Raw genomic sequence first — 12,715 nt, 5'->3', positions numbered from 1 at the left:
CTAAAGATTTTATTTTTAAGTTATCTCTGCACTCAACATGGGACTCGAACCCACAACCCAGAGGTCAAGAGTTCCACACACAAATGCTGAGCTGGCCAGGTGCCCCACAACAGAACTTTCCTTAACGTGTGCTCTGCAGGTCCGGTTCTCGGGTTACCCAGGTTATAAAAGTGTGGGACCTTCCTGCCCTTTGCCTGCAGCTCCAGGGCTCTTTCCCTAGCTGGAGGAGTGGTGCTCAGCCTGGGGCCATGGCATTTTACAGAGGAGGACATCCTGCCTTAAATGTGTGAGCTTCCCCGCCGGGCTGATAGTGAAGTCTTGCCGAATCCTAAAGAGTTAGGGTTTTTGGGGGTAACGGGCCAGGACTGAGCTTGCACTGGGCACACAGGGGCTCCCCTCTGTGAGCTCCGTCTTTGCAAGGACTTTGCCAACTAGAAAGGGCCAGGCAGACAGGAGGCCTTACGCTTCTTGTGTTTGGAATCTTGGCATATCTCTGGAGATGGAGAGGTACCAGACTTCAGGACTGCAAATTCCTGGCTGCCCGCTTCCTCTGGGGTGCTCACATTATTCTGCGGGTGTTTTTTTTTTTTTTTTTTTGAAGATTTTATTTATTTATTTGACAGAGAGAGATCACAAGCAGGCAGAGAGGCAGGTAGAGAGAGAGGAGGAAGCAGGCTCCCTGCTGAGCAGAGAGCCCGATGCGGGGCTCGATCCCAGGACCCTAAGATCATGACCTGAGCCGAAGGCAGTGGCTTAACCCACTGAGCCACCCAGGCGCCCCCAATCTGCGGGTGTTTTTTGGATAGTTGATGGGTGCGGCAAGTGGGGTTGTGGCTCAAATATGGGCTGTTTGGGAGTTTTGACTTTAATTATGGAAGATTTCAAAAGTAGACAAAATAGTCTAATTAGCCTGTAAGCACCCTGCCCCTGGATTCAACGGTTCTTGACTCCTGGCTCGTCCTGTTTCATAGGTGCCCCTGTTGCCCCTACACTCTGCTTTAGTTTCCCACAGCTTTATTGAATTTTAATTTTTATATCATAAAATTCACTCATCTGAAGTATACAGGTCAGTGATTTTTAGTCGTTTATGGAACTGTACCACCAACACCAACAGTCCAGTTTTAGAACAGTTCCTTCTCTCCAAGAAGACCCCTCATGTGCATTTATAGATGAAGCCCTTTCCCGCTCCCGCTCCAGCCTCTCCTGGTCTGCCTTCTGTGTGACAGATTTGCCAGTTTGGGACACCCCACTGATATCTGATGTCTGTCTGTCTGTCTTTCTTTCTTTCTTTTTTAAGATTTTAAAAATTTATTCATTTGAGGGAAAGAGAGGACACAAGCAGGAGGGAGGGTCAGAAGGAGAGGGAGAAGCAGGCTCCCCACTGAGCTGGGAGCCCAATGAGGGACTCGATCCCAGGACCCTGGGATCATGACCTAAGCCGAAGGCAGATGCTTAACTGACTGAGCCACCCAGGTGCCCCAGACCTGGCGTCTTTGACTTAGCATGCTTTTAGGCTCGCCTGCACTACAGCATGCCTCAGTGCCTTGTTCCTTTGTACTGTGGAGTAGTACCCCATCACATAGTTAGACCACAATTTGTTAACAACTGAACTTTGTTACCTTCGTTTTGAAGCTGACTCCAGACATCCTATCACTTTATCTGTAAATGTTTTAAAATGACTCTTTTAAAGGTAAGACCTTAACAAGCATAACCATGATATCATTATCACACCTAAAAAGTTAGCAAATCTGTAATGTCCACAGATATCTCAAATATACAATCTGTGTGTGCATTTATAACAGTTTCATAATGTCATAATATTTTTTTATAGTCATATCTTTTACAGTCTATTTGTGGGTATCAGGGTCCACACTGCGACCCATTGATACATCTCAAGTCTCTTCTAACCTATAGGATCCCCTCTGTCTCTCTTTTCTTGTCTTGGAGCTCATCTGTTGAAGAGGGAATCCCTACTTTGTCAGGTGACCAGTTAGAGGGGCAAAGGGCCATCAGCGGTGGCAGGGGACTTGGAGATCACATGCAAGTCCTCAGACAGCTAGGGAAGCAGAGGCCAGGAAGGGAGACCACTGTCCTCTGGCCCCAGCTCCAACCCAGCTGCCTGAGGCATCCAGACCCATCTGCCTCCTCAGTCTCAGGTCATCAGACCAGGCCCTGGGGACACAGCTCCCCAACTCCAGCTCATGTACCCCGCTGGGTAGGTGTGTCTGTGGGCAGGCGTCTGGTCCCTCAGGATGGGTGTGGTTGACCTGGCGCTGGCCCAGCTTCCAAGGACCTCCTGAGGCTGGAGGCAGCAAGCCTGGAGGAGCCCCGCAGGTGACGGGGAAGCCTCTTGGGCTGACGTAGCTGTCTGAGGTAGCCAGCCCTGCAGCCTTGTCCCCATGCCCTGCCCTCCTTCGTGCTGCCCTCCTTCTCACGTGTCTGTGTTTCTTTTCTCCTCCATGCTATGGCAGTGGTGCCCCGTGCTGATGAGACAATACTTGGTGCAGCCCCAGGCAGTCCTTTTCCAGGTAATTTCCTAGGGACCCAAATGACACCCAGCACCCACTTTCCCGGGGCACATGGCTCCTGGAGTCCCTCCTAGGATTCCTTTCCCCTTGTGTGGCTTAGCTTCCAGTACCTTCCCTGCCCTTATCTGAAGGACCTGCATACCCATCCTGGCAGGCAGGCAGCAAGGAGTTTGACTCAAATCTCATTATATTAACAAGGAAAATGAGGCCCCAAGAGCTGGCCTGGTTTGCCTGAGGTCACACAGGAGAGAGAGAGGCGGAGCTGGGCTGAGAACCCCGTGCTATTGCTCCTGGCTCACAGTTTTTTCTACCACAGGGGCAAAGGCTATATATGAATCAGGTAAAAATTAGCTGAGGAAGTCCATTCCCCTGCCTGTACCTCAGTTTTTTCCATGTTGGGGAAGAAGATGACCCTGAGAATCTGTCTAGCTCAGACACTGGAGAGTTCAAGACTTTCCGTCATCTGGAGCATGGTATCTGTGAGGAGGGTGTCCATACCTGCTGGCTTCGACCTTGAGGCCTCAAGAGACTCTGGGGCAATAGGCAGAATTTATCCTCGTTGGTTGCCCTGGAGTGGACAGTCTGTGAATTGCTGTCCTCAGTTCATTTCTCTTTCTGGGTCATGGTCAAGGACGGCACCAGGGCGGCTCTGATGGGAAGGGAGCAGAAGCCCCAAATAACATCCTAAGAAAGAACCCCGAGGGCTCAGAGAAGTTAGAAGTGTGGAACACAGCTATTGCCTGTGATTGTCGGTGGTGGGAGGAGAGGGGGCCCTGTTCCCGAGCGTGTGGGAGCACCAACACACTTACGCACGCGTGACCACCGTGTTCCGTCAGTTCAGCCCTTGGTCCCCCAAATAACTATGAGAAGTGGAAGTACGTTGTCGCGGTTACCAGAGGCACCGGTAATGCCTTCTCTCTTCTCTTTCTGTCTCCTGACCTTCCTTTCCATCTTCCTTTATCTGTTATTCTTTCTACCTCATCCAGTTTCCAGTTTCACAAAGGACCTGAGATGTCCTGCAAAGTAAACAATTACATGTACCTAAGTTAGTAAGTTAAGGCTGAGAAAAAGTTCAGAAATGACGTGGCAAAAGAGGGAAGGTCCTAGCGCCAGGTGCCAGCAATGTTGTGGTTGTGGTGGTTAACACTAAATTTGACTGAGCTTCTTGGCAGCCAAAGCAAAAACGGGCAAGCCGTGGTTTCCAGGGTTCCTCTTGCTCAACCACAGGCAGGTTAACTACTCAGTAGGAGAAAAACACATCAGGGGTGCTGAACTGGGGAGAGACTGGCAAGGACTTTGAATATTCTAATGGGCAGCGTCTTCAGAGGTTTAAAAAAAAGTTCTTCATATGGCTCTTTTATTTCCTCTAACAAATGTTGAATGCATGATATTTTCTCACAGAAGAGTGAAAGCTCTTCCCCAGAGGTTTTAACTCATGGTGGCCGAGGACGTTGTTTTCTGTCGCCTGACTTGATGAGGGGAGAGTTGGGGGTGGGGCAGGGGAAAGTTAGCATATCATTTAGGGTTCTTGTTTAAACACTTCTCAGTTAACTTTTTAAGTGTTGTGGCTAATGTGCTTAGGGGGCTCTAGGAATGTTCCCTATTCTGTGCTCTCAAGGCAACCTAGAGGGAGATAGACAAATGGCCATTAAATATGGTAGAAGAATGGTAATGGAGGTCTGTGGAAGTAGGGAAGCATAGACAGATTCATGATTTCTTTGTAGAAGTGGGGGACTCAGGAATGGCTTCACCAAGGAGGTGACATTGGAGCTGGGTCTTGTGGACAGTGTAGGAGTTCTCTACGTGACAAATGAGATGAGTCCTCCAGGGTAGGACTGCTGGGAGTGGCTGAGGAGCAGCGGTGGGAGGAAGGGAGCCAGGAGATTGGAGAGAATCATGAGCAGCCCCAAGGGATGGGCAGTGATGAGGACTTAGGGAATAATTACACACCACAACTAAATGATGGTGTCCCCTGGCTCATGCAGGAGCAGAATAACAGCCGTGGAATCCTACAAAAGAAGGGTCTAGACTTGGACCAAACCACCATGTGGTGGTGGTAGTGGGAGGTACAGATAGCCAAGGATAGCTGAGGACCGGTTTCCAAGTCTCCTGTCCCCAGGACCCCCACTCTTTAGGGAAGTTCACTCTACCTTCTGGCAGCCAGTCGTGATTGGGAGACTGGATTTTTGGACCTCCTACCACATGTGTAACACAAGTTACAGATTTTTATCTTGGAAAGGTGATCCAAACCCAACTATCAAGGTGACTGGACAAACTTTGACAATCAATTTATTGACCAAAACAAAATCAAATACCTAGAAGACACTTCCAACCGGACATCAAAGAAATTAAGAGGCAGAATATCCCAGTTGGCTACCCTCGCAATTTTCTTAAACCCAGATTGGTTCTGCTTTCTTGAGGGAGATGAAAGCTTTCCCTTGCAGACCCAGCTGCCCAGCCTGGAGTCCAGGAAGAGAGTAGGTTTGGCAGTGGGGTAGGGAGGGACGCAGGGATGCTGGCACTTGGTTGAGCTTACTGCCTGGCCCGCGGAAGGGTCACTCATTCATGTTTTCATCCATATGTTCCCTGTGCAAGCCTTTCACAGTCGAATCCCAGCTCGACTACCTTTCCATATTTGCCTTTTTCTACTTTCACTTCCTTCAACGATGGGCATGTGCCCTGTTTTCCAGATCCCTCCTGTCCTCTTACCTCTGAGTCTTCCTACAGCACTTACCAGCCTTGGGGGTCAGGGATCGCCCAGACCCAGGTTCAGTACCACCTGCTCAAGAACCCTGTCCTGACCACTTCTCACTCCACAGTCAACGAATGGTTCTGTGCTCCATCTCCTCTTGGATAAAGCTTCTGGGCCATGTGTCTTTTCCCTTGGGGTTTGTGGCTGAGAATCAGAGAACATGTCTGGTCTTCACCTGCCATCTTGTGCACAAGAAAGGCTCAATAAACACTGAACATTCATTATGCTCAGGCTTCCACAAGGGCACTCGGGAGCACAGAGAGGAAGGAGCCCTATCCTCTACCCCAGAGTCCCAGGAGCTCCAGAAGATACCATCTTGAAAGAGACCCTTACAGAATTGTTTTAACCTCCTTTTTTGCTCATGGCAATGCACTGAAGGAGCTGTTCCAGTGAGCCTGACTTCCAGGTTCCTTTTTTAGCAAATTAGGAGGCTAATGCCATGACCAGGTCCCATTTGGTGGGGGAAGGAAGTCTAGACAGAATCTTTGCCCAACAGCTCCTCGCTGCATGGAATGAAAACTTTCCTGGTCCTGACCTGAAGCAAGAAACATATTCTCACTTCTACTTAGTAGACCTGTATCCACTTATACGTGAAACGTATTTCTAAAATAGGACTTACTCTTGCTGTGTGTGTGAACCTTAGATATTTTCTGTTCTAGTCTATTCTAATTTCATTTTTTTTACAATATTGGCACTAGCAAATTGATTTCACATGTGTTTACAGGTCAGGACTCACAGTATGAAAATCATTAGAGTCATTTTCAAGACTTGGGAGTCAGGTGGATTCGATTGGAATCCTGGCTGTGGCACCTAGAAGTTGTACGACTTTAAGGCAAGCTACTTCGCTTCTATCATAGGTTTCAGTTCATCGTCTGTAAAATGGGAATAACATAGAACCTATTTCATGGAGTGAATGTGAGGATTAAATGGAACATTCAGGTAAAGCTCCTGACGCAGAGCAAGGGATCAATAAATGTGAGCTTTTGACATGGGTGTGAAGATTGTGGTTCTTATTGCCCTGGCATGACCGCTTGGTGGGGCCAGCAGAGCACAGGCAGGTCTCCTGCCTCCTAAGGAGTGGTAGTCAGGAAGGACTTCCTGGAGGAGGAGGCATCAGATCAGGGCAGAAGGATAACTGGGACCCACTGCTGTCCTCTCAGTGACCAAGAAACCTGTGTGATTATCCCAGGACCACTAGTTTCCTTTTAAAGGTCAGGCTTTTCCCCAAGGATTTTTGGCTGGACCTAGAGCCAACCACGTTAGATGCCTTTGCCTTTCCTGTTTAGGTCTCCAATCCACCTGGAATTGATTTTTGTGTCTGGTGTGAAGTAAAGATCTAATTTCTTTCCCCCCCTTCTTTCTGAATGGATAACCGGGTCCCTCTTGCACTGTTGATCAGAGGCCATCCTTCCCTGCTGATTTGTACATCCCCTCTCTCATATATCAAGTTTCCATATATGCACAGATCAGCTCCTGGACTCGCTTCTGTTTCACGGATCTATTTATCTGCCCCATGCCAATCCCACGCTGTCTTAATTACTACGGCTCTACAGTGATTCCTGATGGCAGGGAGGCGTGTCCCCCTCTCGTCCTTCCTCCTCAGAAGCCCGTGCTCTTCTCTGCATGTTTCAGAATCAGCCTCAGCTGGAGACGATGGAGAGCCCAGGGGCTCCAAATAAAGATGTCCTCAGGGAGGCTCACGGCAGGGTGCCTGGGCCTGCAGCACCTCGCTGACTCACGGCTGCCAACCACCCCACTTTGAGCTGCCCAAGAATTCTTTCTAATTCATATTCCAAGAGAAGCAGGAGGAATGTACCTGTGTCTGAGTCCTGCCTGCCTGCCACTGGCCCAGGGGCTCCCCCGGTTCTGTACCCTATGGCTCAGTCCTCAGCCTCCTACCCAAGGTGCCTGCATCTCCTCTCCGCAGACTGCTTGCTTCTCTGTCTCTGTCTGCCAAGGACACAAGCCTGGACAGATAGGGATGTGCTTTCCGTAGGCGAGACCAGGGTCCTGGAGAGAGCTGCTTATACCAGAATTTGATATGCACACCCAAGTCTTTGGCTTAGGTGTTTGCAAATATTTTTTAAAAGACTTTATTTATTAATTTGATGACAGAGATCACAAGTCGTCAAGAGAGGCAGGCAGAGACAGAGAGAGGGAAGCAGGCTCCCCGCTGAGCAGAGAGCCCGATGTGGGGCTTGATCTCCAGACTCTGGGATCATGACCTGAGCCAAAGGCAGAGGCTTTAACCCAGTGAGCCACCCAGGCGCCTCTGCAAATATTTCCTTTACCTGAAAATCGGCCTGGGGGTTAGGTGGAAGGAAGGGACCTGGCATTCATGCTTCTCATTTTGTCTGTCCCTGAATGGGAAGACCAAGGTTGGCATCTTCTGGAGACTGCTGTGATGGTGGCATGGATGCCAAGGAAATGACTCATCCCAAGCTCTGATTTCATGAAATGGCTTAAAGAAAGGAGCACGACTGTGGGCTAGGCGCCCACAGTTGGCATGAACATGCTCAGTCCAAGCTGTGCGCTCCGCAGTTCTCAGTCAGACAGGTGCTTGCCAAACTGTGGTTCATTTGGTCATATTGTATGGATTTTGAGTGAAAGATTTTGGGGGACTAATCCCTGCACTGGGATTCTGCCCTGTTGGCCGCAGACAGAACCCTCTTTGCCTTGGGCCTCAGTGTGTTCATCTATGAATTGAAGGCATGGCATGATGATGTATCAGACTCCTCTTAACCTTGTTTCTGGGATTCTGCGTCTGTGGCTTAAGAGCATTGAAGTCGGACACTTTTCTCTCCATCCTCTTGGCAACACGACTCTTATCTCTGTCTTGTTCTTGGTTGCTGATATCTCCCTCCCTGCGTGGGAGTGGCCGTCTGTGGCTGCCAGGACGGGGCAGGTGGAACCTGCAGGGACAGGAAGCTAGGCTGGGATTCTAGTGCAGCTGCACTGAAGACCGCCCACCTCCTCCCCCAGGGACAGCTGCCGAGTTTGGACACCCGTCTTGTTCTATTGAGCTGAGCCTGCTTTCTCGACACTGGGAGCGGGGAATGGGGGTTGTGAGCCCTCAGTGGGCCTTGGCACCGGCATAGGCTAGCCCAGTGAGGTGGCTGAACCCCAGAATGTGGTTGGTGCTGGCATCTGGCCGAGGTGTTTTGGAGTCTGGATACTGAACTCTCTCTGTTTTGTTTCCTCTTTCAGACCACTGAGTATTCAGCGATGGCCTCGCTGGCTGGAGGGCTGGACGACATGAAGGCCAACCTGACCAGTCCCACCCCTGCCGACATCGGGAGCAGCGTGCCTGGACCACAGTCCTACCCCATTGTGACAGGTGAGGGCGCCTAAGGTGGAAGAGAGAGAAAGAGAGAGATTGGCACAGAGAGACTGAGATTGCCTGTGTGCAGTGAGTGGCTTGGTGCTTTTGGACTTGACTGGACATTTTTTGTTTTAATAATGATATGAGGTCCTGGTATCGGTCAGGCAGGAGGCTGCTGGGCTCAGGGGTTGTGACTGTGGTAAGAATAGGCTCTCTGTTGCTCCGATAAAGCCAGAGGAGAGAAAATGCCAAAGGGACTATGAGCTGGGACGGATGGCAGCCAAGGCCCGTGACACAGGGGCTTCGGTGATTTCGGAAAGTGGGTGGGGCCTGGTGTTCAGTCCCTCTCGTGAGAAGGGCAGCCCTGGCTGGTGAGACTTGAGAAAGAGCACACTTCTGGCAAACTGTCATTGGCATTTCAGACTTCCAGGCAGAGGCCAGTCAAAAAGGGCAGGAGGATTAGGCTGGAAGGTGTTTGGTGGATACAAAGTAGCTGCCTTTCTGGAAGGCACAGGGCCAGCCTCTTTCTCCCTCAGTGTAAAGAGTTTGGAGCCTGGAGGCACGCTGCTGGATTTGAACTTGCCGTTGACTAGCTCTGTAATTTTGAGTAGATCATGTAAGAATTCTGGGCCGTGTTTAAAAAATAAATCCCTAAAATGGGGATGGTGATAGAGTCCAACCCATTGTGTTGTTGCAAGGATTAATTAATTCGTAAAAGGTGCTTACACTTGTTCAGCACACAGCAAGCACCGATGTGCGTTGCTGTGTCAGGGCTATCTTGTGGTGGCCGGTCACCACTGTTGAACTTGGTGCCGCAGAGGGGGCTGGACTAGAAGGGCTGGGTTAGGCAGATACATTTTCCCGCTCCGACACCAGTGAGATAATATGGGAGGACAGACTCTGGACGTTTGTCCACGTGGGCAGGCAGGAAGCAGTCTCAGATACTAGACAGACAGATAGTGGGAGCCTTGGGGCTGGCACTTGGCCCAGAGCCGAGGGGTCCAGCCGGGGGTCACAGAAAGTCCCTGTAGGCTGCTAGGCAGGACATGGCAAGAAGGAACAGACGGGTTCTTAGAAGTACGGGTGGGCTATGGTTATGTCAGGGAAGCTTGGAACTGGGCTTGGGTTAGATCTTTGGGGGAGAGGGCTGGATGTCATATAGGCTCTAAGACAGTGAGAGCCCCTCTCCTCCTGAAAGGCTGTGGTTGGGTCCAGGCAGCAGGTCTGGGAGTGGATTGGGTTTTCAGGTAAACCTTTGACCAAAGACTTGTTTGTACTCCAGAGCAAAGTCAGAATTATGCTTGATCTTTAAATTTTTTTTTAATTTTAGAGATAATTCTAGCCTCTGACCCATTATTACTCTTTGTGTTGTTTTTAACTCTCATCTTTCCTAAAAGCACATTAAATTATCTGCTGTAGAATCGTAAAAGCACTCAGGTCGTGGATGGTTGCCTTGGAAGAAATATTTTCTGCCTTGTTCTGGGAAAAATAGAAAAAATGGGCTGTTTTGCCTATCCTTCCACAGAGGTGTGTTCCTGGGTGTTCACTGCTGAAGGGGTGTTTCTGTGAAGGAGGACGGAGGGTTATGAGAGCGAGATATGAGGTGGCAGGTGAAAGCTGTTGGGAAAAATCAGTATCACGTTACATGATGGGCTCTTACTATACCTAGGACCACTTTGTGATCATGTGCAATTCTGAGCTGTTTTATTACAATTTTTTAAAGATTATTTACTTATTTATTTATTTGACAGGGAGAGAGAAATCACAAGTAGGCAGAGAGGCAGGCAGAGACAGGGGGAAGCAGGTTCCCTGCTGAGCAGAGAGCCCGATGTGGGGCTCGATCCCAGGACCCTGAGATCATGTCATGAGCCGAAGGCAGAGGCTTAACCCACTGAGCCACCCAGGTGCCCCTTATGACAATTAAAAAAAAAAAAAAGATTTTATTTATTTATGTGTGTGAGAGAGAAAGAACATGAGAGGGGAGGTCAGAGGGAGAAGCAGACTCCCTACTGAGCAGAAAGCCTGATGGGGGACTTGATCCTGGGACTCCAAGATCATGACCTGAGCTGAAGGCAGTCACTTAACCCACTGAGCCACACAGGCACCCTTATTACAAATGTTTTAAATCCAGGGGCGACTGGGTGGCTCAGTCAGTGGAGCGTCTGACTTGTGGTTTCAGCTCAGCTCATGCTCTCAAGGTTGTGAGAGCCCTGCGCCATGCTCCACACATAGCAGGGAGGCTGCTGGAGATTCTCTCTCCCTTTCCCTCTGCTCTGGTGAGCACTCTCTCTAAGAATAAATTTAAAAATCTTGTTTAAAAAACTCAATCTGTTTTTTAAAAGTTCACCCATGTCTTGATTTTGCATAACCATATGCTTGATTTTGAAATATTGGAAGTATTCTAATTACAAATACAATCATTAGCTTTCTCGTGAGTAAACAAACAATAGCTAGCTAGAAAACTAATAGAAGAAAAGAGTCCTTTAACAGTAGCACCAAAAAACCCCCAGAGGCTGAGGAATAAACCTTGCTTTAAACTCCACTAAGGACATAAAAGAATAAATGGAGAGATATAACTTGTTCTTAAGCAGGAAAACTCAATAGTGTAAAGATGTCAGTTTCCCCTAAGTAATCTACTCATTCAAAGCAATCCCAATCAAACTAGCAGCAGAATTTTTTTTTTGAACATGTCAAAATGATACAAAAATACTGGAAGAATGAACACTCAAGGATAGCTAAAAAACTCTGAAATAGAGAAATGAGCAAAAGTCATAGCCTATTTAAAAACATTATGATGGGGGCGCCTGGGTGGCTCAGTGTGTTAAGCCGCTGCCTTCGGCTCAGGTCATGATCCCAGGGTCCTGGTATCGAGCCCCACATCGGGCTCTCTGCTTAGCGGGGAGCCTGCTTCCTCCTCTCTCTCTGCCTCCCACTCTGCCTACTTGTGCTTTCTCTCTCTCTCTCTCCAACAAATAAATAAATAAAATCTTAAAAAAAAAACATTATGATGGGGGGTATGGAGAGGGTGGCTGGGTTATGGACATTGGGGAGGGTATGTGCTATGGTGAGTGCTGTGAAGTGTGTAAGCCTGATGATTCATAGACCTGTACCCCTGGGGCTAATAATACATTATATGTTAATAAAAAAATAAAAATAAAAATAAAAGGGGATTAAGGAAAAAAAAGAAAAAAATTATGATAAATCAGCAGCAACTAAAACTATTTTTAGGGCTTTTTTATAGTTTATTTATTTATTTAACTAATCTCTATACCCAACGTGGGGCTCAAACTCACAACCCAGAGATCAAGGGTCATTTGCTCTCTTGACTGAGCCAGCGAGGTGCCCCTAAAACTATTTGTAATCGAAACTAAAGTAAACAGACAAATATAACAGCATATAGAGTCCTTAAATAGATCCAAATATATGTGGGTGTTGATAAATGTAGTATTTCAAATCGGTAAAGATAAACCATTCAGTTAGTGGTGTTGAGACAACTGGGCTTGTTGGATACATACCTCACTTTTTATATCAAAATAAATTCCAAGTTGAACTAAACTTTCAGTGTAAAAAACAGAACCAATAGTAAACTAAAAAAAACGAGGGCTACCTTTTATAATCTTAGAGTGGGGAAGGTCTTTAAAAAATCTGTTCCAAATTATAAAAGACAAAGAAAATATAAATGACAGTTAAAACTATAAGTCTTTTGTATGTGATGTAAAAACACTCAAAAGACAAAGAATAAAATTGGGGGCGGGGTAAATGCTGAACATGGATGACAAAAAAGGTAATTTCTTAATATATAAAGAACTTTTAGAAATGAATAAGGAAAGGGTGCCTGGGTGGCGCAGTTGGTTAAGCGACTGCCTTGGGTCGGCTCAGGTCATGATCCTGGAGTCCCAGAATTGAGTCCCACATCAGGCTCCCAGCTCCACGGGGAGTCTTCTTCTCCCTTTGACCTTCTCCCCTCTCATGCTCTCTCTCACTGTCTCTCTCTAAATAAACAAAATCTTGAAAAAAAAAAATGAAATGAATAAGGAAAAAATCAGTAGAAAAAACAGGTCAAGACTATGGGTAGGTGATTCACTGGGAAAAATGCAGATGTCCAACAGTGCA

At 47.8% G+C, this 12,715-nt stretch overlaps 1 protein-coding gene across 3 annotated transcripts in view; it reads left to right on the top strand.

Moving 5' to 3' along the window:
* PAX5 (paired box 5) overlaps positions 1 to 12,715 on the top strand; it is a 191,637-nt gene that overhangs the window by 101,956 nt on the left and 76,966 nt on the right. For 2 of the 3 annotated variants that reach the window (XM_047700944.1, XM_047700945.1), the window contains exons 7-8: positions 2,472 to 2,528; positions 8,488 to 8,617. In XM_047700944.1, coding sequence (XP_047556900.1) covers positions 2,472 to 2,528; positions 8,488 to 8,617 — 187 coding nt within the window. The remainder of the gene's footprint in view (positions 1 to 2,471; positions 2,529 to 8,487; positions 8,618 to 12,715) is intronic. The other variant, XM_047700946.1, reaches the window with a different exon arrangement.

Source organism: Lutra lutra, chromosome 13 (assembly GCF_902655055.1).
Source record: "Lutra lutra chromosome 13, mLutLut1.2, whole genome shotgun sequence".
Taxonomy (NCBI): domain Eukaryota; kingdom Metazoa; phylum Chordata; class Mammalia; order Carnivora; family Mustelidae; genus Lutra; species Lutra lutra.
This window is presented reverse-complemented; position numbering and strand designations above follow the sequence as displayed.